At 36.0% G+C, this 25,879-nt stretch overlaps 1 protein-coding gene across 1 annotated transcript in view; it reads right to left on the reverse strand.

The window, feature by feature from the left end:
* The window catches only part of VPS13D (vacuolar protein sorting 13 homolog D), a 326,075-nt gene that overhangs the window by 165,364 nt on the left and 134,832 nt on the right, over positions 1 to 25,879 (reverse strand). The window contains exons 45-56 of the mRNA XM_051988522.1: positions 20,042 to 20,192; positions 19,696 to 19,906; positions 17,582 to 17,829; positions 15,783 to 15,974; positions 14,915 to 15,041; positions 12,800 to 12,942; positions 9,706 to 9,836; positions 9,110 to 9,285; positions 4,975 to 5,098; positions 3,884 to 4,119; positions 1,946 to 2,054; positions 416 to 579 (exon numbers count right to left, since the gene is read on the reverse strand). Of these exons, the coding sequence (XP_051844482.1) occupies positions 416 to 579; positions 1,946 to 2,054; positions 3,884 to 4,119; positions 4,975 to 5,098; positions 9,110 to 9,285; positions 9,706 to 9,836; positions 12,800 to 12,942; positions 14,915 to 15,041; positions 15,783 to 15,974; positions 17,582 to 17,829; positions 19,696 to 19,906; positions 20,042 to 20,192 (2,012 nt within the window). The remainder of the gene's footprint in view (positions 1 to 415; positions 580 to 1,945; positions 2,055 to 3,883; positions 4,120 to 4,974; positions 5,099 to 9,109; positions 9,286 to 9,705; positions 9,837 to 12,799; positions 12,943 to 14,914; positions 15,042 to 15,782; positions 15,975 to 17,581; positions 17,830 to 19,695; positions 19,907 to 20,041; positions 20,193 to 25,879) is intronic.

Consider the following 25,879-nt stretch of genomic DNA (forward strand, 5'->3'; position numbering starts at 1 on the left):
AAAAACGTATAATACAAGAAATAATAAACTTGGATACATATTTTTCAATTTATTACAAAGACATTTCTGTGAAACACAAAAAGGGATATCAATCATACCTATTTTAGATTCCTTTACATGGTCTCTGTTCTATTCTATCCCAAAATGCCTTATTTTATATCATGCTTTAGTTGCTTCAAATTGCCTAACGCCTTCTTGGAAGCAGGTGGATTATACATCTTAAATAAATAATAGCACCAGTTTAACAGATAGGAAAATATAGGCATAGGGTTATCCAAACAAATAAAAAATATGCTCATACTTTATTGTTAATAATTTATTTCAATCTCAGTTCAATGCAAACCAATTTGCACAGTTGGTTTCAACCTAAATTTATTAGCTATGAGTCTTAAGCACAAATTGCCTCGATAATGACCTGTTATCTGTCACAGCAGCGAGACCAGCAATGTCTAGAATGGCAGACCCTTCGACAGATCGAGAAGCTGCAGGTTTATTAGGGTTGTGAGGAACTGAGGAGCCTTCATGGACCAACATGCCAGTCCCAGTCATCCTCCACAGCTGAGACCGCTTTCCTGGTTCCTACAGTATGGACACGGGAAAAAATAAAACAATAATCTTGTGAAGTTAAGACTGTCTCATCAGCTGAAGCTGAAAGAACTGCCAGTTTTCAGGAGGCAGTTAGCCTTAACTCATGCTGTAATCAGAAGAGGATCAGGAAATATCTTCATTTCATGCAGCCTTTTGTAATTCGCATTTTACTACTAATTATAAGATGGTACTTGAGATAGACAAGAAGCAGGAAGATATACTAAGCTGTAATTCAACTCAAATCAGCAAGTATGTTATTGAGCATCTTCCATTTGCCAGGTACTATGCTGGGCTGTGAGGAGACAAAGACAAAAAGTCCTTGTCCTCAAGGAACTTATATTCCATTAGGAGGACACAATTATACAAAGAAGAAACTACAAAACATATATGAAGTGATTTTACTTAGGGGGAAGGCACTACCACCTGGGCGGATAAAGAAAAGCTTCCAGAACTAGGTTCTGAAAGAAGCCTAGAACTCTACAAAGTAGAGGTGAAAAGGAATGACATTCTAGCTATGGAACTTAACTCAGGGCTAACTTGTCTAAAATTCAAATAACTCCAAAAGCTCAAAAAAACAGCATTTTTAAAAAACAGCACATATTCTGCTTTGATAACAGAGGATTAAATTTCAAGTTAAACAAAATGAGATAAGGTATCTTTAAAAAGCAAAACAAAACGATGCTACCTCTGAAATATATCTCCTTGTCAGCTGCAGATGTCCAACAAGTCTCAGCTCAGTGGAAAGAGCATTTAACTTGCAATCATAAGAACTGAGTTCAAAACTTGGCTCTACTTACTGTATAATCTTGGAAAAATCACTTGTGCTTGGCTCTCAGTGTCCTCATATGTTAAATGAGACAATGAGCCTAGAGACACCTCTGTGACCCTAAGCCTTTGACATCTACAAGATCAAGTAAATGCCTCCTAATTTGGCTAAATTTAATATAATTTTGTCTAGTAAATTTTAGGAGAGAAGTGTCAAACTAGCAACTCAAACCAGATTAAATGTAACTGGAAAATGTTTAAGAAAATTAATTAAAGTACAACACAACACTGACAATGTTATTTTGTGGTTTTCTAAGTCAATCTATGGATTCATTTCTATTGGAGTTAGACCTCACTGTTTAAGAGTACTTTAATATCCAGAAAATTCACAATCCATTAGAATATGTATTGTATGTACATGTATGTATGTCATACATATATACATATTGTAATACTTCACACTGTTACATCAACTTGACTGAACTAGTCCTCAGAAAGGAACCTCTAATTTCAGATAGAGATGCCAGGAACATATCTGGTAGGGTGCTTTCAAAAGTGCTCCAAGGAGCTCAGTTAAAGCCCAGTTTCTTACCTTTTTCTTTAATATAACTCTTTGCGTTTTGGGTGAGACATCTAGGACAAGCTCTCCACAAGTAACAGCTTTGTTGGAAGCCACAGGCCTTCCTGTTCCCTCCTGCAATCTGGAATTTCATGAAAATCCAACATAAATTTAATGAAAATGAGAGTCTAATCATTTCTACGAAAGGATAAATAAGAAATAACGCAGAAAGAAAAGACCTTTATCATGGTTAGCTAATACACTAGATTTCTTTCCAATTCAAAGATGCACATCATCTGACATGTAGAATATAGTGTAACAGGTTATAATACTATATTTTCCATTCTGTGAAAATTGTAATTTTTTCCTCAGGTATAAAATGCTAACTAGATGATGAAAATTATGGAGGAAGACCTTCCTTCCAAGGCTTTTGCCAGATTCCTGACTCTTACTTCCTTCTTTGGCAGAAATCAGGAATAAGAGAGCCAGGAGTACAGCCCTATGGCAGCTAGAAGGTTTACTGATGAATAAGTCAGAGATTAACTTTTGCTTGTTTGACTTTCCTGAGGATTCAAGATCCTAAGATCTCAGGGAATTCCAGAACCTGGGCTTTGAACTGTCTTAGATACAATTTCAATGAGCTGGGTATATGTCTAAGCCCCAATACCACAAAAAAATTTGTTAGGTAAGAAGCCTGGAGGAAAAGTTTCAGTGCTACTCCCTCCATTAGTTACTATGAAGATGTGAGGAAACCTCAAAAGGAGATTCAATCACTGAGTCATATAATCCTCCAAAGATTTTCTCCCATTAACTCCCTGCAGCTTTCAACTTACAAAGCTCAGAAAACTGCCAGGGGCTGAACTTGGGAACCACAAGGTTGATATAATTTAAGAGGAAAACTATTGGTGGAATATTTTCTATTATAGCCTTTGAAAAACTAAACATGTTATACTATTTGTACACAAGTCCTTGGCAGAGTAAAGAACTAGTATTACCCTCACTAGAAAGGAAGGGTCTTCAGGTCTCTAAAAGAGCTCCTATGTGTCCCTCAGGTAAGTAAATATCACGTACTGACTGCCAATCACCTCCACAGTAGGATGAAATCATTCTGAACAAGCTGTCATAGACTGGGACCTTATTAATTAATAAGAGGTCAAAATGGCAGGTCCCAAATAAAAAAAAAAGCAATATATAAGTGTAGTTGTAATGCTAAATATTTGGTTATATCACCTTTTTGGTCAGAAAAATCCCATTTGAAATTTGCTCTGACAATATCAACAGGGAAAGAGCAAGTTATACTTGAGATTACTAAGAATGACTACCGAGAAGAAAAAATACCCAACACATTTTTACAGATTTTTTTTGTTTCCAAACAAAAATACCAATGTTTGAATGACAAACTTACCAAGCCTTATTTGAAGTTAACCTACAATAAGTAGCTGCTTTTCACAATTTCTACAATTAGATGATGACAAACATTCCAATTTGAAGGGTTTTGAAGGGGAATTTGGCGCTTCTTGCAGCCTCAACTATTTTGCATAAACTTCAGGGAAAACCTGGTATAATACTCAAATGTCAGCCTAACATAGTATCATCAGTGGGTGGCATATGGGTGTGATGATGAAAGTTATTTTGCAATGAAGAACGAACAAGAAGAAAGGGGCTTTAAAAGAGCGGCGAGAAGGATGTAGGATTGATATAAAGAATATATAACTTACAGTAAGAGTTGTTAAAAGGTTATGGGGGAGGCGTCTTGGGCAATTTTGAAAGGGAATATTCTATTCAATTTGGATAACGTTTGGCATTGATCCAAGGGAAGGGGCTACATTAAATGAACTCCCAAGAGTTTGGCCCAGGAGTTTATGATGATGACTGATCAGAATTTGTTCTGTCACTAGAAAAACAGTTTAAAATCCAATGCCAGCTAATAATCAGATCCTTTTGCTTGCAAGAAGAGTAACAAGGGATTACCCTGAGAATGTATATGTAGCAGCTATATAGATGAAGTTTTCATAATAAAGTTGCCAGTTGTCCTGGAAATCATTCATGTTGCAGTTAATCTCTGAGGAGCCCGCTCCTTTAACAGTTAATGTGATGAAAGGTGGCAGGACAGGCTCATCCCACGCATAATCCAGTGAGGTCATGGGCTTCACTTCAGTTCGGAGCCTGGGCTCAGCCACGCCGTGCTGAGTAAAGACAACTGGGACCTACAGGAATGGCAAAGAAGACAAAGAGGACTTTCATTCAGAGTGGTGACCTCAGGTGGTGAATCAGGGCTTTGCCGGGCAGCTGGCTTATGTTCCTGTTGGTTTCCGCCTGCCGACTGTAGATAGAAATAACTCCAGGAAAGTTTTGGAGCCTCCCTTTTAAACCTAAGAATCCACCTATTCTAAAGAATCCTTCAGCTAAAAGGACTCCAGGGGACTCTTGGCAGGCAACACTTGAGAGTCTTTCCACTGATAAATTCTTAGGGTCAGCAATTTATATTCTGTGGCAATTTTCCCCTTGCTATGTATGAAATACTTGAAAAGAAGAATTAAGGTTTTGGAATTGAAAGTATTAGTCACAGAAATCATTTAAAATCATTTTCATTTGGTTTTCTTTGGATGCCTAATTACAAACCTACAGCAAAGTTACCCATTGCTGGGCTGCTGGGATGGCCTAATTCTGAGTCACTTTTTCACTGACTATATGGAACTCTAAGAGCCAGCAACTCTGTGGCAGAAGGCCTATTAGGAATGCCAAATGCTATAGTCAAAAAAATTTTGGGAGACTATAGAGTACTATTTGGCCTGGGCATGTCTATTCTGTTCCCAGGACATTCAACAGTAATTAATTATCTGATGGTGACTCAGATTATTCAATTTTATTATTGGTATTGATTTTCAGTAATAAGAAGGGTACTAGCAATACTAAGAACCAAAGGGATTCCTACTTCTCATTCCTGCAAAGATAAAATGCTTCCAACCATTCTTCTTGGGGCAGCAAACACCTCAATCTTTCTCTTACAAAACAGTCAGTGTGGTCCTAAATGAGCTCCCTGCTAAGTTAAGACTTGATACCTTGGAAAAGTTGTCAATTCGGAAAGGAGGAGGTAACTGATCTGTGTCACTGAATGAAATTCTATATGTGGCTCCTCGGAGAGTAATTTCCACTCGAAGAAAGAAGCTTTTGCCTAGGGTATCTCTGCAAAAAAAAAAAAAAAAAAAAAAAAAAGACAATAAAATAGAATTCAAAACATTCAGAAAAAATTCAAAACAGCCTGATTTTCTATTGGTATCATAATGTCAATATTATCAAATGAACAAAAACATTTGGGTGCCCATGCACAGCTCAATATATGCTAGATAGATTAATTCATATAAAAAGATAGGATGTATACATAAGAAATTAAAAGCTTTCACAAAGAATTTGGTAACATTACATTTATAAAAGTAAACTTTTAGTTATCTGTACATGGCACATCCAAATTTTTGCTTTTATTCCAAGAGGTTTCTTGTTCTCAACCAACACACTAATTAGTTAACTCCATTGTCATCAGCCTGAATACTGTTGGCAAATGAAACAAATTGTTGTGTTCATTCAACAGGTATTATCACTCTATACAAAGCACGAGGCTGGCTTTTAGACAAGTTCTAATCCCTACTCTTTGAGCTTAAATTTTACGACGCAACTCCAGATAACTATAAGATAGCACATGAACCTTGGATTTATTCCCTTCCAACCCTGACTGAGAGCCTTCCCTATCACTCAAATACTCTCTTTTCTTATTTGCTGATTCCTTCACTAATGCCCAAACATGGACAAATTCCTGCATCTTCAAAAACCTTTGCTTAATCCTATTGACCCTTTAAAGCATCATCTATTAGTTCATTATCCCCTTCACAGACAAACTTCCTGAAAAAGCTATCAGCATTTTTCTAATCTCCCAATTATTTCTGAGCCCTTTATAAATCTGAAATTCAACCTCATCATTCAACAGAAATTGTTCTCTCCAAAAGTACCAATAACTTCACTTGGTTAACCCAACATTTTCTTATTCTTCATTATTCCTGACCTCTTAAAACATTTGATACTATTAATTACCCTCTTTCTTCCTAGACCCTGAAATATTATTTTTTCTCCCTGAGTTTATCTCTATCTCTCACTCTCATCAGCTCCTAGAGGTTCAACTATTATCTCTAACTAAATGATTCTCAGATCTATATATAGGGTTTTACTCTTTTTCCTTAACTCCAGTCCCACACCAACTACCTATTAGATGTCTTCAACTGGATGTGCCAGAGGCATTTTGAACTTAATGTACCAAAAAGAAAATTTGATTATATTTCCAAATAAAACTGCTTTCTACCTAATTTTCTACTTCAGTCAAGGGCACTAAGTCACCCAGGTTAGCAAGCCAAGAGACATCTTCTCTTCATCCCTTCCCTCTTCCTCATCCCCTCATATACAATCAGTCATAAAATCTTATTAATCCAACTCCACAATCTCTTATATATACTCTTCTTCCCTTCATGTGGAGGAGGGTAGTAAAGGAAGTAACTAAGCATATATAGCTTGTATTTTGTGCCAGGCACTGCTCTAAGGGCTTTTACAAACATCATCTAATTGAGCAGGCTGATTTGAGAAAAGCCTGGAAGGACTTACATGAACTGATGCTGAGTGAAGTGAGTAGAACCAGGAGGATCACTGTACACAGTAAAAGCAACAATGTACAATGATCAATTAAGACTTAGCCCTTCTCAGCAATATAATGATTCAAGATAATTCCAAGAAACTTGGGATGGAAAATGCCATTTGCATCAAGAGAGAGAACTAAGGAGATTGAAACATACTATTTTCATCTTTTTTTTTTTTAATTTGTGTTTGCTTTTTTTTTTTTCTCATGGTTTTTTGCTTTTGTTCTGATTTTTCTTTCACAACATGACTAATATGGAAATATGTGTAATATGATTGAACACATATAATCTATATCAGATTGCTTGTTATCCTGGAAAGAAAGGAGGCAAGGGAGGGAGGAAAAAAAAATTGGGGCACTCAAACTCTTACAAAAATAAATGTTGAAAACTATTCTTACATATAAATGGAAATATTTCATTGGAGCCTTTCAACATCTTTGCAAAGTGGATACTATTGCTATAATCACTTTGTAGTTGAGAAAGGGCAAACAAAGATGACTTGCCCAGGCTCAGTGAGCTAATATCTGAGGCCACATTGGAACCAAGGTCCTCCCATCTCCAGATCCAACACTCTACCCATTGCACCACCACATGGCCATGATCCTTGTATAAATGACCTTTCACTCGGGTCAGTTCAGTAACTACCTGAATGATCTGCTTCCTGTCTCTTCTCACTCTAATCTATTCTTTTCCCAACAAGTAGTCAAATGGTTATTCCTTTTTTTTTTTTTTAAAGCTTTTCATTTTCCAAAAATATGCATAATTTTTAATATTCACCTTTGCAAAATCTTGTGTCCCAAATTTTTTTTCTTCCTCTCTTCCCCCTACTCTCTCCCCTATATAGCAAGTAATCCAATATATGTTAAAACATATGCAATTCTTCTATACATATTTTCACAATTATGCTATACAAGAAAAAGGAAAAAAATGAGAAAGAAAAAAAAGCAAGTAAACAATAACAAAAAAGGTGAAAATATTATGTTGGGATCTATATTCAGTCCCCATCGTCCTTTTTCTGAATGCAGATAATTCTTTTCATCACAAGTCTATTAGAATTGGCCTGAATCACCTTATTGTTGAAAAGAGCCACATCCATCAGAATTGATCATAATTTTGTTGTTGCCATGAACAATGTTTTCCTGGTACTGCTCATTTCACTTAGCATCAGTTCGTGTAAGTGGCTCCAGGCTTTTCTGAAATCATTTTGTGGATCATTTCTTACAGAACAATATCCCATTACATTCATATACCATAACTTATTCAGCCACCCTTCAGCTGGTGAGCATCCATCTTGCCTTGACAAAAAGGACTACTACAAACACTTTTGCACATGTTGGCAAATGGATATTCCTAAAGCTGACCATACTGCCCAATTGCTCCTGAAGCCCCTCCAGGTGCTCCCTGAAGTTTCTAGGATTAAATTACCAACTCCCTTAGTTGGGTTTGCTATCTTTGGTGATGCTGCTGGGACCAACTTTTCCAGGCTCACTGCACATTACTTCATTGTGTACATTCATGGAACGGAGAAGTAATGTGGAAAAATTAAAGTGGGAAATAATCCAAAAATTATTTATGTTTGACTTAGGAATGCATTAGCTTGATGGGGTGAGTCATGCGTTTGGGTAATGGATTTATCTTCCTATTTGTGTTCTGCATCACCTTGTTGTGTGTCTTCCACAGAAGTGCCTCTTCTCCTGCAATGCTCTCCCTTGACTGCACTTACATGACTGTAAATTCCACCTTTATACAAAGACTTCCAAATCTGCCTCTCCAGTTCCAGCCTCTCCTCTTTTTAAAAAATAAATAAAATTCAATAGGAATACTTGGAATGCTTTCCAACAACATATATCAAGGGAGGGGATCTACCCTACCAAGGTAATACATGAATATACATGATGAAGCCCTGACTTTAACACATATACATAAAAATGAATCTAGGATTCCAAATTGGATGTGTTATCAAAGAATTCAAAATTCTTTGGATTGAGTTTCAAGGGACAGAAGAAATAACTTGATAGTGAGATAATACAATTATCCCTGGACTGACTGAGATTTTTTTATTTTTTACTTTCACTATTAAAGGCTTGAAGAATCCTAGGCTGGGAATAAAGAGTCAGTCTACTCATGAGAATGGCACTGAGTCCATGGGGAATTTTTGTACAAACTTATAAGAATGGATTAAAAAATAGGTAATCAGATTCTTCATTTAAATCTAAGCAAAATTTCTAGAGTTCCAGGCAATCAATATTCATCACATGAGCTCAGTGTTCTTCTGACAATTCTACCTCTTGGTCTTTGTAATTTGTCACAACAGTCTACCCCAAATACAAGCAGTTCTTTCACTGCTCATTCCACCAACATACTCATGCTTGTATGAGCTTCACCAGGTTTAAGATCTCAAAGATACCTGTCAGGGCTAAACTAAACACAAACAAGTCAAGGCGGGGCAATGGGCAGCTTCCATGACTGCATTCCCAATGAAGTGTATCTTGTCTGACTAGAGATGCCTTATGCTTACCTCATATTGATATGGAATGAGTTGTTCTTGTTGACTTCAAAGCCTCCAGACCAAACACAGTTGGGGACATCCATCAGACGCACACATAAGAGCTGGTCATAGTCATTTCGGGGCCAGTGGAAAACCACACTGGAACCAGGGAGGGTAGAGATATAACCATCAGGATTGGATGTTCCCTACAAGATAGCAGTCCATTAAAGTTGAGTGAACAAATGAAATCATTTTTTATCTTCAAATTGTTAGATCTCTTGCCTCCCACCCAAAATGGAGTCCCCATAGTATAGTACCCATAAGAATAGAGTATCCTCTACTCTTAAATGTAAACACTTTTTGAACACATGTTTTTTCTGGGTGTCCCAAAATAAGCTCAATCATGATTTATTAGAATAAACAATTAAAGTATTTGATTACTTCTATTACTTGTTTTGACTAGAGCAGACAGAATTGGCATTCCATTAATAATAACTTCTAAGTTTCCACAAAGTTGGTTTTAAAATGAATGCTTTTCAAGCAATAGCCAGCTTATTCAAAAATTCAAAAAAATAGCCATGGCTATTAATTAAGTACTAGTCATTCTTCATAGAAAAATTTCTTACCTGTCCCTTGGCAAATTCTCTCTGTGCAAAAGCTAGCTTATGAGATGACTTATTATCTAGCAGATATCTGGGTGCAAAGTTGACCATGCAAGTATCAATGTAGCGACCTCGGCCTTTTTTGACATCAATACCTAAAAATAAGATCAATTCTGATCAATTGATTCAGAGAAAGATAAGAGTTTGACCAAAAAAATCATACCTTCATGAACAAAATTGGGTGTCTCCAAAGAGTTCTATCCTGAGCCCTCTTTTCCGCCCTTTCTATACTATTTCACTTGGTGACTTCATCCATTCTCATAAATTTAATCACCATCTCTCTATTGAACCTTCCTCCCTTCCAAACTTCCCTATTACTGTTGAGAGCATCACTTATCCTTCAAATCTCCCAGTTTCGCACTGTAGGGGTCATCCTTGACACCCCCTTTATCTAACATGTTGCCAGTTTCACCTCTACAAAATGTCCTGAATATGCTTCCATATTTCTTCTGCCATTGTCACACCTGGTGTAGGCTGGCCCTCAGCCTCTCAAGCCTCAATTATTGCAATAGCCTGTGAAGGGACTTCTGCCTGCCTCAAGTCTCTCCCCACTCCAATCTTGCCTCCATTCAGCCACTAAAGTGATTTTCCAATAATACAAGTCACAAGGTGACGGGGTGGACTTGTGTTATTGGAAAATCACTTTAGTGATCACCCCCTTATACAATAAACTTTGGTGGTTCCCTATCACCTCAAGAATCAAGTATGAAATCTGTTTGGCATTCAAAGCACTTAATCCCTTCTTACCTTTCTGGTTATCTTCCACCTTCTTCCTCACACACTCCTGACCCAGTGCCATTGATCTCTTGCCTTTTACCCCAACAAGATACTAGGTCTCATCTCCGAGCATTTTCTCTGGCCGTTCCTCCATGCCTGGAATGCTCTCTCTTCATATCCACCTCCTGGCTTCCCTGGCTTCCATCAGGTCCCAGGTAAAACCCCACCTTCTATACAAAGCCTTCCCCAATCTCTTTTAATTCTAGGGTCTTCCCTCTGTGGCTTATTTCCTTTGTAAGCTGTCCCTAACTTGTGATCACTGCTTGCACGTTATCTCCCTGATCTGATTGTGAGTTCCTTAAGGACAGGGACATTCTTTGTATACTCAGTGTTTAGCACTTTCCCCAGCATACAGTAAACACTTCATGAATGTTTGCTAGTGCAATAAGCTCCTGACTTAATTCAATGTATAGATTTGGAAATGAAAGTATGATTCTATTAGCAGAGTGTAGCCTTCTATTCTACTCTTAATAGCATTTCATCTATAATCACTTGATTCATTATTAGCCATTCCATATTGCCTAGCCTGATTTCCTTAGAAACACTGTAATAAAACCAGTGTGGTTGGAATGAATAGGAATTCATCCATAAGCATTTAGTTTTAAATAGCAAAAGTTGGCCACTGTCATAATTTTATGTAATCTACTCCTATCCACCTGTGTCTAAGTTTATGCCCCAAACATTTGCAACTTTAACCACCATTCTTATCCTTGGTCAACTCAACCCATAAAAAACCTCCATCCATACCCTACAACAAGTTATATACTTTATGTAACATGATCCAAAAAGAGAAAAGCAATGAGAAAGAAAACCTGAAACACCAAATCCAAACTCTGAGTGATTTTATAATGGTAAATTACCTGAGATTAACAAATCAGTAGTAAATAACATAAAGTCTATCACAATGGATGCATACATGATAATCAGGCATTTTCAGAAAATGCTAATTATTGATATAAACAAATGTTTAAACAATTATGAAGGCTTACAAACACTTAAAGGGCTGGATAAACCATAAAACACCAAAGAACTTAGAAATGTTAAGTCAATCAGTTTGAAAAACAGATAAAGTTGTCTTTCCACTTACTTTATTACACTACTAACTGGCACCTCTTATGCCTTTTCCTTAATGTGGCAGAAGCTATCTTCTCTGTATGTTGAGCACTGAGATGCTTAAAACCTGCTAGTTGTTTCATTTTCTCAATGAGAAGCACCAGTGCTCAGTTTCCACAGCATCAGCTGATACTCTGAGTCTGGTTTCAACAATAAAGTGTCACTGGGAACTAAGCCTGCACCATCCTGCCAGAACTCCAACTATGTGCCTGCTGGGCCCAGCTGGTATTGCCTGGTCTCCCCCGTCCAGGCTCTCCTCTCTACGCTCCCTTCTCGGCACAGCCCCCGCTCTGGCACTCCTAACTTACACATGTGCCCAAGTTGGTGCTCTTTTGTACTTCCTGTCTGCCTCCTCAAGCTGGGCACAGCTGATCCTCCCAAGCTCAGTAGGTACTGTACCTTCTAAATAAATAATGCGATAATGGCATTTTAATTTTTCCCTTTTAATGTGCGAGTGGTGATGCCAAACTGTACAGGTGTTCAGTTCAAATGAACATGTACTTATTAAGTACCTACCATGTGCCAGCTCTTGCCTTGTATGTTATGGACACAAAGACAAAAACCAGTCATTTCTTCAAGGAGCCTACATACTATTGGAGGGAGTTTTTATGACATTAGAAGACACAGAACAATTATTATTATCATCATTATTACTGTTTTTGAAAAAAGATAGAGAAGTCAAATTTATCTTAATCCCTACAAAAATACTCCTGGTCTCTCTGTGGGACCAGCCCTATTCAGTACTCTGGAACTATGATTTAGCAATTACCAATTTCAATTTTCCTGCACTCTCTTCAAATTCAGGGCACTGAGTTCTAAACCTGCTTCTGACCCAGACCTGTTCTTCAGTGCCAGGCCAGTCACTAAAACACTGCTCCAGTTTCATGGACAAAAATGCCAGCCTCTTCCTAAGTTTGTAAACGTCAATGAATTTGGGGTAAATGATGAAAAGTCTTTCTAAATATTCCTACTGTTCTCTGAAAAATAAGAATTCAAGTCAAAACGATACTTTTTCCTGGTCACAGATAAGCATGAAATTAAATAGACAAGACAGCCCTCAAGAGAAAGCTTTTTGAATTGCATCTAATTTTCTAAGAGAAGCAGCCCAAAGGCCACGGCTGCACTGGGGCAAGCTTATGCTGCAGCACCATAGTCGAGGGTCACATACCAATGTTATAAATCAGGCCAGGCCGGTTTCCTGGTTGGATCACTTTCAGGGCTCGAACTCCACTCCCTCCATCCAGTGAAAAGCCCTGGCACCAGCCAGGCACACCTTCAGGGTGAATCCCCCTACCGATCCGCATGGTACAGCTGTTGGGCAGAAAAGCAAGTAAGTGGAAAAGAAGTCTATTTTTTCAAAGTGCTAGAGAATAGACACTTTCAAACCATGGTGATGGAGAAGACTTTTTAGAGACCCTTGGACAGCAATGTGGTCAAGAAAGTCAGTACTTTTTTTTTTTTTTTAAAGAGAGTCAATACTTAAAGAAATTATATCAGATTATTCACGGGAAAGCTAATTACTGAAGCTGAAGTTTAAATACTTTATCCCTATAATGAGAAATCCAGACTCATTGGAGAAGACCATGATGTTAGGAAAGACTGAAAATAAAAGGAGAAGGGATGGCAAAGGATGAGATGAATAGATAGCATCATGGAAGAAATGAATATAAGCTTGGTCAAATTTTGGGAGACAGTGAAAGACAGAAAGGCGTGGCACGCGATGGTCCATAGAGTCACTAAGAATTGGACACAAGTAAATGAGTAAATATAACATCCTTCTAATACCAGCCTTTCCCTCCAATTTCTATCCTGTGGTTAAGGGCACCACTTGCTCCTAATATTAATGCTCAAATTCTAGTTATCCAGTCATAGGCCATGAGCTAGACAATTACAGAATCCTACATCAATTTTCAGGAGTCCAATGATCATTTTTATTCACATGACTCTCTCCTTCCCCAAAAATCTTAACTCCTCACCCAATGCAAAATACTGTTAAAATGGCCAGTATCATATCATTTAGTTTTTCACTCTATAATGGTTTGAGTCTTTAGAATTAAGTGCTGAAAAATAAATAGGGTGAAGTGAGTCACTGTGCTTTCTTTCTTGGAAGCACAATTTGATACAAGTTACTTCCTAGAGTTCGGAGCTAGAAACAAAAAGCCCTAGAGACTGTTATTTGGTCAAAAAGCATTAAAATGGTAAACACAATCAAAACTTCAGGAGTGTTTGTGTGCCTTTAACCGTAAGGAAACTCCTTGAGAACATCTGAGTATACATGACTAAAATAAACTTAAGTTTTTAACATAAAGTTTTAGGTTGGTGGCTGAGCTTCCCGGACAGCTTTCTTCACCTCTTGCCAAGCCCAGAGCCCCAGTCGATATTCTTTTCAACATGGATGCTAAATTACTGAAACTTAACTCTAGTTTTGCTTGGTGGAACAAATCCACATTTATTAAAGCAGAACACTCAAATAAGCACAGAAACTATGTGTACCTCAGAACATTATGAGGTTATCAACAGGATACTATAGACTATTGGGATGGTATTTTGGAAAAGCAGACACATCCTTCAGATGTGATTTTATAATAGCCTTCATTTCTTCAGACTGGAGTTCTAATATGACTTAGAGAGACAATACTAGGTTATTAGTAAAAGAATGAAAAGAAAGCAGTAGGGAAAAGACAAATACAATATGAAATTAGTGGTCCCTGTTATCCTTCTGCCCTCTTTCAGTAATTCACATAACTCTTGTTAGATTTCATTTTCTTTCTCATATTTAAAATAACCTTGAAATATTTTGAACTGAAATGGTACATTTTAGTTAAAGGTCTAAAGGGTAAATTTCAAAAACATCTTATACAAAAGTACTTGAATTGGATAGTCGTATATCTTTTAATGGAAAACCAATTTATTTCCAACATATACCATTTCTTCCTTCCTGTACTGAAAGCTTACAGATAAAAAATAGCATAAGGAAGTGAAGCAAGGAAAAAATGTGGTTTCTTCTCCATTACAGCTATGAGAAGTATGACTTCAATACATGTAAAGTAAAACCACCCCCAATGCTTTTATTATAAACCAACGAAATGGTTTGTTTTCAATATCAAATAACACAGAAATTAGATATGGAAAAAATCCCATTAGGTCATCCCATCTATCTCCTTGCCAAGCCAGGGTTGTTATCTGCAGTATATTTCTACTTAAATGCTAGTCCTAAATCGTTTGCTAACTTTTTCCACTCTCTAGGAGCTTGTTTGCCCTTCCTATAATTAATTTTACTTACAGATTTGGCTGTTCTTTGTCAGCATAACAGAATAAAAGGGGGCTCAGGCTCCGAGCCAGCTCATGTTCTTCAAACTGTCCTGCAGCATCTGTCTTTGCATTGTCTTGTCTAAAAATCAGTGGTAACCCTTTCAGGGAAGAGATAAGGTAGAGAAGAATCACAGTCAGTCAGAGCCAATGCATTAAAACAAAGGAAATTGAATTCATAGAACCATAAAATTATAGAAGTGGAAGAAACTACCCAAAACATTTAGTCCAATAGAAAAATTTCTTCTATAATATTCTCAGTAAGTAAACACTCAACTGCTGAATGAAGAACTCAATACTTCCTAAAGCAAGTCATTCTATTTTGGACAGTTCTACTTGTCAGGAAGCTTTCCTTTACACAGATTCTAAATCAGCCTTTCTGCAGGTGCCATCCACTATTCTTTCTCTGTTCTCTGGGGCACATGTTATACATTAATAGATGGCAGATGTTCAAATATTTAAGCTACCAAATCTTTGTAGAATCTTTACTTGTCCAGCTAAAAACCCTTAGTTTCCCCAACAAATCCTTGAATGAAATAGTCTCCATATACCTCATCCTTCTGGCTGTCTTCCTTTGGACAAAGTTTGCCAATCAATGTATTTCACAAAAGTAGTACCCAGAAAGATGGTTTAACACAAACTCAAACTGAAGTTGAGTTTATTTAAGGGATTTAGAACCTGGTCTCTAAAAAGGTTATTTTGTCCATATTGGACAAAGTAGCATTGATGCCTAATTAGAGAGGAAGCTGAGGCTCATGAGGAGCTGAATTTCATAAATCAGTTTGCATTGGCCCTGGCTTAAGGTAGATATGAAAGGGCTAGTGGGCTGATGCTCAACATACCTGTTTTGTTGATCAGCCAATATGGAGCCGAAATAAAGATTTTCAAGGACCCTTCAGCTCGACACACAATCCGGATAGTAAGATTTAACTGCCGCCGGTTGATATCATAGAGTCGCATTCGTACCATGTAGTTTTGGGTCCCAGGAGGAATTAGAAGCTCTTTACATAGTGGGAAATTCTCCAGAGATACTCCTAGAATATGTACATACAAAGCACTAATTTTCTGAGGGTTCACTTTAGTCTTTCAAAAATGCATTTTAAAAAAACTATTTTGGTTTCCTCTAAAATTATTTTTCAGATTAATAATGATTAGAAATATACAAGAGAAAATACATTATATCTAATGGCCAAAATATCTTTAAAGTAGTCAAGAACAATACTCTAACTGGAGTGAGCAAACCAGAGAAACCAGAAAAATAATTAGGAATTAATATTCAAAAGGGCAAAGTACATGTTAAAGAAGAGTCAATACATCAAAAAAGCAACCAAGTACTTTCTGCATTTAAAAATGAAACACTATGAGTCAGGTTCCACATTGATATATAATTAGTTATTTCTTTCAGACATTATTTTCTTTGCTAGGCACCTTCTTTTTCCAATGCAATCAAGTTTTCACATATCACACACATATAGCCATGTATATATATGTAAACATAAATATACATGTGTACACACATAATACATTCATACATATATCTATGAATACATGAAGTTATATAAATACATACAACTTTATTAAGTCCTAATTAAGAACTATTATAAACTTTCTGAAAGTATCAAATATATAGAATCAGAGGATAGATCCATCTACATCCCATTCAAATTATAAATGAACTTTTTTATGACAATTTCTAGTGCTTTAAGGATTCAATTATTTTGTTTTGTTTTATTTTGTTTAATGTAATTAAGGATATCTATCCAAAGAACATATAGAGCAGCATAGTACCATAAACAGAGCACTAAAATAGGAATCAAAAGACTTCTAGTACTTAGATCTGTAAATGTGGCCAAGTTTCCTAAATTAAAAAATGATGAAGATGATTCATGTTCTACCTATTTCACAAGGTTACTACTGAGGATCAAATGAAAATACATGTCAAAGTTCTTTGAAACTTATAAAGTGCTATACAAATATAAGTCATTATTATGCAGAAATCTATTTAAATGAAAAAATAAGGAGAATGGATCAATATGCTATTTTTATATTTTAAATTAAATCCTGTAGTCTGTATAGTTACTGAGATATCAAAGTCATATTTAAAAGATTATTTGATAACAAACTGATTTAAGTTTTTCAGGTTATATATATACATCTTCTCTAGAACATAGAAATACCTATCTGCTTTGAGTATTACTGAAATAAACTTTCAAAATGATGATAATCCATCTTACATTTATTATTCCTTTATTCCAAGGATCACTTGACCTACATGATGTCATGAATAATCCTCATAACTTTTCTGTGAGGTAGGGAGGGGCAGAATTATCTCCACCCACTCACCTTATTCTATCCTCTATTTTACAGGTCAGGAAAATAATGCAGTTCACAAGGATTATGTGTCCTGCCATGGTCAAATAACAATGATGATACAATGCCAGAAATCAATTTTGTCTATCATTCTAAGCTAACTTTTGTGAAGTTTAAACACTGTACTACATGATGTCCCCTAAAAAGAGCTCTAGTGAGGGTCCTATATCTTTGTACTAGATCTATTTAGAAATATTTCCATAGATGCCGGGAAACATTCTGTGCTTCCCCTAAGCACGGAATGGAGAATGGGATTACTTTAAGACCTTACCCAGCTCAATGTTCTGAGATGTGTCTGCTGTATGCAGGGCAGCCTCTTTGCCAGGTTTTAGTGTCCCATTAATTGGCATCCCTTTAACATAAAAGTCGAGTTCACAAGGTAGCAAGTTACAGATTACCACAGTTGGCAAGAGATAAATGGTGTGCCCAGGCTGTCTGAAAATCTGTTTAGCACTGTCAGAAAATATTTTTGAGGGTATGTAATCTGGATAATTCTCTTTCTTTATAGCCACACAAAACCTATGAAGAAAGAAAGAATGGTGTGAAAATCAACAGACTGAATGGAAAAGCAGTACATGATCTCTTACATTCGTGAAGAGGTATAATCTTACAATCAGTTCAACAGTCCAATAAAACATTTGCAGTTCTTGTGTCTAAATATTTTAGTCATTGATAGTCTGACAACACTAAGTCAGAAAAACCAATAACCTAATGTAAAAGAAACCATTTAGGAGAGAGGGCTAATTCTGAGTCCAATTGCCTGTTATCCCCTCCTTTATATCCAAATGATCTGGTTTTTCCTATCCAAAATGACATTAAGTATTTTCTTTCAAATCCTTCATATAAATACTTTGGGATATATTTTAATATCTTCACAGAAGCTCCAATAATCCTTCAGCATTACTGACTTCAAGACTTATGTATGGCTTCATATTATATTACCCCAAAAGGTATAATTATTACTGATGTTCAAATGAGTACAGCAATTAAGTATTGTACCTACTATTTTTTGTTACTGGATAAAGTCTCCTACTCTAGCTATATAGGGCATTCTATGGTTCCCAAGATGCAGCATATAAACTCTCTTAAAATCACAAGGGCAATAAAACTGTCTACTACTTTCCCACTGTTGAATATATTTAATTCTCCCACCTCTGCATAAACTGTCAGAGGGTTTGTATATACAAGTTTCTATAATCCTGCCATTTAATTCACAGGCTAAAAAAATTCAGATGGAATAATTAAACTAAGAATTGTGATAACAATGTTTTTTGATGCACTGAGTTAGAAATTATAATAATCTGAAGTTTTTCTTTAACCAAAATGAATGCATTTCTCAACAATACCTCAGTTAATTTCACTCCTCCCCCACCTCCACCTCAAAATCCTCTTCTACTGAAAGAATTTCTCCTGGAACCTGCATTAAGATGAAGGGCCCAGATAAGATGTCTGTCCTTCTCTTAATGACACCATCATGCCTCAGGTACCTTCTTCTTTGATCCCTTCTTTTCCTCCCTCCTGACATCTCTCAGTGATGAGATTCTCCCAGAACCTCATTTTGAGGAAGGGTCCAGCCCAGCCATTCTTCACTCTCCAGGCATCCTTGTGTCCTCAGTGGGTCCCTTCCTCCTACCCTTTGCAGGTCCCTTTTATGTGCTGTCTTCCTCTCCTAGAAAGGAGTATTACAGCCCCACTGAGGTAGGGACTATCTCTTTTGGCTTGCAGCTGCATCCCTGAGGCTCAGCCTGGCACATAGAAAATACTTCATAAATGCTTGTTGACTTGACTTGAATGTCTACCTTTGCAACAAAGCAACCAAACTGGTAAGAGCCAACTTTAAAATAAGCTTAGTTTTAGTCTGAAATAGTCTGGTACTATTCATGACAAATGAGACAGTATATACTAACGTACTTTATAATCATAAAATGCAGTAAAATCTCTCCAATAAAAAATTTCTGGTTTTCAAACAAGAATAGCTGAGGCCCAAAAAGTCTAGACAATGCTATCAAAAGCCCCCAACCAAGGAGGTGACAAGACGTGAATTTATTTGCTAATCTCTGGTTCAACCATTCTGAAGTAACTAGTAAAGGAGGGACTTGGGTTGTTTCCTGTATGTATTAAATAGAATATTTTGTCTAACTGTTATTATATTTCAAGCTCACTCAGTTAGAAACTAACACAAGATGATCTAACAAACTTCAAGTTACCTTACAGTTATAAGATTCTCAATACTTACATATAGATGAATTACTTCTTTCATTAAAGATTCTGAAATAAGGAGAAGGTATTCTCTTTCTTTAATGCTTGAAGATGGCCAGTGCAGCCTTCCTCATGCTTTTATACTGAAGTAGGAAAAAATGAACCCCTGCATAGGACTTTCCATACCTGAAAAATCTGCTTTTTTCTGTATCCATCGAGTGGCACTCTCTTTTACTGCTACTAACTTCTGTGGTCTTCACCACAGTAGTCCAGTGGATAGGAGTCTTACAAAAAAATACTCCCATCCCTTTGGGCCGAGCCTGTAACCGCCAAGAGGTAAGGTGTAAAGGAACTGCAAATGAATCCCCTGGCATGATAGCTGGGAGCACGACAGGTTCTGCGACAGAAAAGAAATACTGGCAATCAAGAATATGGATCGCTAACTCAAAGACATTCAAAAAATAGGATAAGTTCAGCCTGCTTAAGAAGACAGACCCTTCTTCCTGAAAGAGAAGAAAGAGCCAGAACTTACTGTCGGGAGCGGAGGGGCTGTCAAGCCTTAGCTCCATTGGTGTCTCCAGTCTGTTCTTCACAATCAGAGCTGAGCGGACGGTGATAACCTTTCGAGCACTGCCTTCCATGGTCACAGCAAAAACCACTCGGACTGGCGGGAGTGAAGAGAACTATAGGATTGGTTATAAACAAAGAATAGTAACATGAGTCTGAAGATATGCACAAAATGCAAGGATAAATGGATAAATCAGAGGTTCAGCAGAATATGAAAGGTGTTTTATTATTCCTTTTCCTTTTCCTAATGAAATAATAAGTTACTCTTTAAGACATTTGATCTTGGGGCCCATTGGAATTTTCGATATAAAGACAATTAATAAACAAATACATCTCAATGCTGTTTTTCTTTAAACCATCTACAAAGATGACACAAAATAAAATCAACTTTTAGATCCATGTCTCTTGCTTCCATGACATACCATGAGGCTGTGAAATTAAAGCAGCAATTTTCCAAAATTGTAGGCTTCTAGTTATTAGAAACAGAGCATAAGCTAGAAGTTTTCTTCATTTCAAATGCCTTTAGTTTCCTACAGCCAGAATTTACATGGTTTTCAAAAAGGATTTGTTAAATAAATTCAATTTATTTCTTCAATAAATGTTTGTTGTTGTAATGGACATGGCTCTTTTCAACAATGAGGTAATTCAAGTCAATTCCAATAGACCTGTGATGGAGAGAGCCATCTGCATCCAGAAAGAGGACTATGGGGACTGAATGTAGAGCACAACATAGTATTTTTACCTTCTGTAGTTGTTTGCTTTCATTTTGTTTTCTTTCTCATTGTTTTTCCCTTTTTGGCCTGATTTTTCTTGTGTAGCGTGATAGTTATGGAAATATTTTTAGAAGAATTGCACATGTTTAACTTATATTGGATTTCTTATTGTCTAAGAGAGGAAAGGGGGGAATTTGGAACACAAGGTTTTGCAAGAGTGACTACTGAAAATTATCTTTGCATGTATTTTGAAAATGAAAAGCTATTATTATTAAATAAATAAATGTTTGTTGTATGTTTCCTACTTGTAGAGCCTCCTGTTAAACACTGAATGTGATCAAATGAAAAAGGGAAAGTTCCAGTTCTCAGAGAGAATCTTAAAGGAAACACAAGATAGGCCATCAGAGGACCTGGTCTAAAGGCCAGTTCAGCTACTATTTCTGTGCTCTCATCCTTATGTTCCTTCTCAGTGAAACACCACACAGTGACCCAGGAAAGCTGGATGCCAATGTGAGCTTTCAACTCATCTTGTCCTGAACTTAGTATCTATGACACTTCCCAGTTATCCTAACACCTCGCTGTCACACCACTCTTTCTTCACAGTTCTCCTTTTATGAATCTTCTCCCTAATTAAAATGTAAGCTCCTTCAGGGCAAGGACCATCATACTTGCTTTATGTGTGTTCCCAGCACTTTGGATAGTGCTTGGTACACAATAAGCACTTAATAAATGTCCTATCACTTAACTTCTCTGGATTTTGCTGACTTCATTTGTCAAAGGAACAAATTGGACTAGAAAACCTCTAAGGTCTCTTTCAAGCTTGAAATTTCTGATCCTTTGTTCATAAAAATAATGCCAAGTATGGCATCATAAAGACATCACAGACATCCAGAAAATTTTTTTTGAGAATTTAAGGAAAAAAGAGATTGCTTCTGACTGCATAGGCTACAGTTAGCAAGTAGGTGGTGGTACACTTAAGATAGCCCTAGAAAAATAAGTACAATTTCAACAAGTAGCCAAAAGAAGGTAGTACTCCTGGCAAAGTAAATTATACAAAAAAAGTCATGGATTTCATCCTAATTAGAATAGTGGCTGTCTGACACAAGAATGGGAAACAGATTCAGAGATGCTGTGGAGGTAGAAATGACAATATTTAGCAAATGACTAGATATGTGGACTAAGTAAAAATGAAGAGTCAAGAATAGCACTTAGATCGTGAGTGAACCAAGGGGACCAAAAGGATGGCGGCCTGCTAGAGAGAAATAGAGGAGTTTAGAAGAGGAGTAAGTTTGGAGAAAAAGATGAGTTCTATTTTGAACATGTTAAGTTTCAGATACCTTTGGAACAAATCCAAATCAAAATGTCTAATACAATCTTGGTGATTCTGGACTGAAAGTCAGGAGAAAGATGACGGTTAATTATCTTAATCTGGGTATCTCCTGCACAGATCATATCTAAGCCCATTATATTGTAAACTCTGTGAGGGCCAGAATTGCCTTTTGCCTCTTGGTATCCCCAGCACTTAGCACAATATCTGGCACATAGTAGGCAAGAACCTATAACTAAATATTTATTGATTGAACACCATTTTCAGCATCTTCTAATTCTTTTCTCAAAGAATTATGATGTAGAGATAGAAAGTTTCCAAGTTACAGGTTTACAACTCTTTGGCCTTTATTACTCCTTGCTCTTAAATCATATTTTCCAATATATTTTTTGCTGTTTTCACCTATTCTTATCTTATATCAAGTATAAAAATGTATGCTGTTTAAATTTGGAAAATCTTATCAAGTTTTCCCATCAAATTTCTCTCTTTATCCTCTACAAACAGATATTGATGCACAAGCCAAAACTTTTTTCATATTAATCTTTCTGTAAGTAGTAATCATGAGCACTGCAAAATGAAACATTCAAATTTCCATTATGATAAAATCAGCTCCACTACTGTTTTTGTTTTGTCTCTCTAAAGAGAACCTATAAGTTATCCTTCCATTTTCCATCTTCTGATTTTGTTTACTGGGAGGTCACAATTGATAACTTAGTTTCTCCTATAATATGTCTACTCACTAGCCAATGGAGAAAATTTTTTCATTTAGAATAACAACAATAAGTTAATTTCTCCAAAGAGTCTGAAAATCACGTAATTCTTAGCATCCTCTGCCACTTTTTTTTTTTTTTTTGCCTCCATCACTACAAAAGAGGTAGGGTACCTCACAAAACTAAATGTCATATTTTTTTAAATTTTTTATTTTACTCACAGTTGCTTATGGCCAAAAAATTTGTCTCAAAAGTGTCCAGTTCACACTAGTACTCAGAAAAAAAAAAAAAAGACAACATCTGTTATTGGGATTATATTCAAAGCCTTTCCCACATGATAGAACCTGCCAGAGCTTGCCCTCCAAATGTAGATATAGTTTTCAAGAACCCCAGGTCTCTTTTACAATGAAACAGAGTTCTGTATAGGACTGTTATGGACTAATTAGAATAATACTGTAATAGAGTTTGTACTCCTTTGACAGCAGGGGAAGCTACCCAAAAGTATGCAGAATAGGAGTGGCAAAATTTTACTGCATTGGGTCACTATTGTAGTAGAAAATCCATAGAGGTTTTTTCCCCAGTCTTCAATATAATAATTCTTTCTTGAGATTTTAAAAAATCATTTTTCTTTTTACAAAAGGGCAAGGCCTGTTTTTTGTTATAGAATCCCTAGTGCCTAATGTAATGCTTTCCATGTAGTAGATACTTAAAAATGCTCATTGAGTTGAATTGGTCCAATAATTTTGGAAAAAATCATAGAACTCTGTATGAAATAGTGCAAAAATATTCATACCTTTTAGACTAAGAGACATAGCAGATTATACCTCAAGAGTTTAATGATGAGGGGGGAAAATTATCTGTACAAAACCATTCAAAACAGTACTACTTTTTAAAAAATAATTTTTGATATAATTTGTTTTTTACATCAGCTACATTTTCTAAGAAATTTCTTTCTTTCAATTTCCAAACAGGCATATAAATAATATGGAGTGTATTATAGAGTTCATACAGGGCTATAATCAATAGATTACCTTTACTGTCTAACTTCTAAAGAATAAAGTCACGTGTTGGAATTTAACAAGATAGAAAAAAATTATACAAAATAAACTCAACAAATTTAATTAGAAGAATTAAGACAATCAGCACAGATAAAAGAATTGAGATTAGGAAAATAAGGGAATTGATTAAAAACATACTAAAAAAAGAGCCACTCCCAATTAGATATGTAGTCAAAGGAAAAGAAGAGTTTTCAAAAAAAAATGAAAACTATCAGAAAAATGTAGCTATTAATAATCAGATCCACAAGGAATTTTGAGATTATCAATGATATTTTCAAATTGACAAAGATAGCAAATAATGGAAAAAATTAATATTGGAAAAGCTATTTTTTTTAAAAAAGGAGGGAACCTACATTCATGGCTAATTGAAAGTTGGTAGAATACAAGCACCCTTGCAAAACCTTGCGTTCCATATTTCCACATTTCAGTTTCCAGTTCTTGCCATTACAAAAAGGACTGCTACAAACATTTTTGCACATGTGAGTCCTTTTCCCTTTTTTATGATCTCTTTAAGATACAGATCCAATAGTGACACTAGATATGAAGTTTTATAGCCCTTTGAACATAGTCCCAAACTGCTCTCCAGAATGAGGGCCAACCATTTTGAAAAAAGAATTTGGAATTCTACAAATGTTGCTACTTTTTGAACACAAAATGTGTAAGTAATGGATTTATACTTCAAAATGCTACTTTATTGATTTTATTTATTATACTTCATATAAGAAAGAAAGGGAGGAGAAAAGAAATCAATATTTATATAGCAGCTACTGTGTGCCAGGAATTGTGTTCAGCACTTTCTCAGTTACCTCGTTTGATCCTCACAATCCTGTGAGGAGATGCTATTATTATCTTATTTTACAGTCAAGGAAACTCAGATAAACAGAGGTTAAATGACTTGCACAGAGTCATGCAGCTAGTAAGTGAATGGGATCAAATTTGAACTCAAGTCTATCTGACTCCAGGACTGAAACTCCATCCACTGTACCATCAGCTGTTGGAATTTGCCTGTACCACAATTTGCTTAATATTTTACAATTAATGGGCATGTACTTGCTTCCATATTTTTACTAATACAAAAAGAACAACAGCATAAAAACAAAATGTTGGAAAGAAACTGTGCTCAACTATAGAACAAATGACCAAATTATAGTGTACATAATGGAATACCACTGTGCTATAAGAAGCAAAAAAGTTGAAAATATATGGAAACACCTACCATTAAATAAAACAAAGTGAAGACAGCTGAATGAAAAGAACAAGATACATGATAGTTTCTTTGTTTTTCATTCAGGTCTCTGATTTCATCAATGTAGGAGATAGAAACTCTCTGCACCAATGAAAATCAGTAATTCATCTCTCACTTAAAATCTCCCATATGAGTCATGCCATCATCTCAAAAGCAAGAAAAGTATGCTTCAGTTCTGTGTTCTTTGTCCATCAGCTCTCTTTCTGAAAGTGGATGGCATGTTTTATCATGAGTCTTTTAGACCTGTGCTTAGTCATTGTTGTGTCAGAATTCCTAAGTCTTTAAAAGGTGATTATCTTTATAGTAGTATTGTTACAACATAAATTGTTCTAGTTCTGGTCACTTCACTTCCCACCAGTTCATACAGTTTCCCAATTTCATTTCTTTTTAATTTCAATAGGACTTTCAAATTATATGTAAAGATAGCTTTCAGCATTAATTTTTATAAGATTTTAAGTTTCAAAGTTTTTTTCTTTCTCCCTCCTTTACTTTTCCTCCCAAGATAGCAAGCAATCTTATACAATTATTTTATATATTTACATATTAGTCATGTTGTGAAAAAAAATCAGGACAAAAGGGAAAAACCATAAGAAAAAAAAAGCAAACAAACAAAAAAAAGAGTATGCTTCAATCTGCATATTCAGTCTCCATATTCTCTTTGTGGAAGGGGTGGCATTTTCTATATCAAAACTACTGGAATTGTCTTGGATCACTGTATTGCGGAGAAGAACTAAATCCATCACAGTTGA

This window comes from Antechinus flavipes, chromosome 3 (assembly GCF_016432865.1).
Source record: "Antechinus flavipes isolate AdamAnt ecotype Samford, QLD, Australia chromosome 3, AdamAnt_v2, whole genome shotgun sequence".
Taxonomy (NCBI): domain Eukaryota; kingdom Metazoa; phylum Chordata; class Mammalia; order Dasyuromorphia; family Dasyuridae; genus Antechinus; species Antechinus flavipes.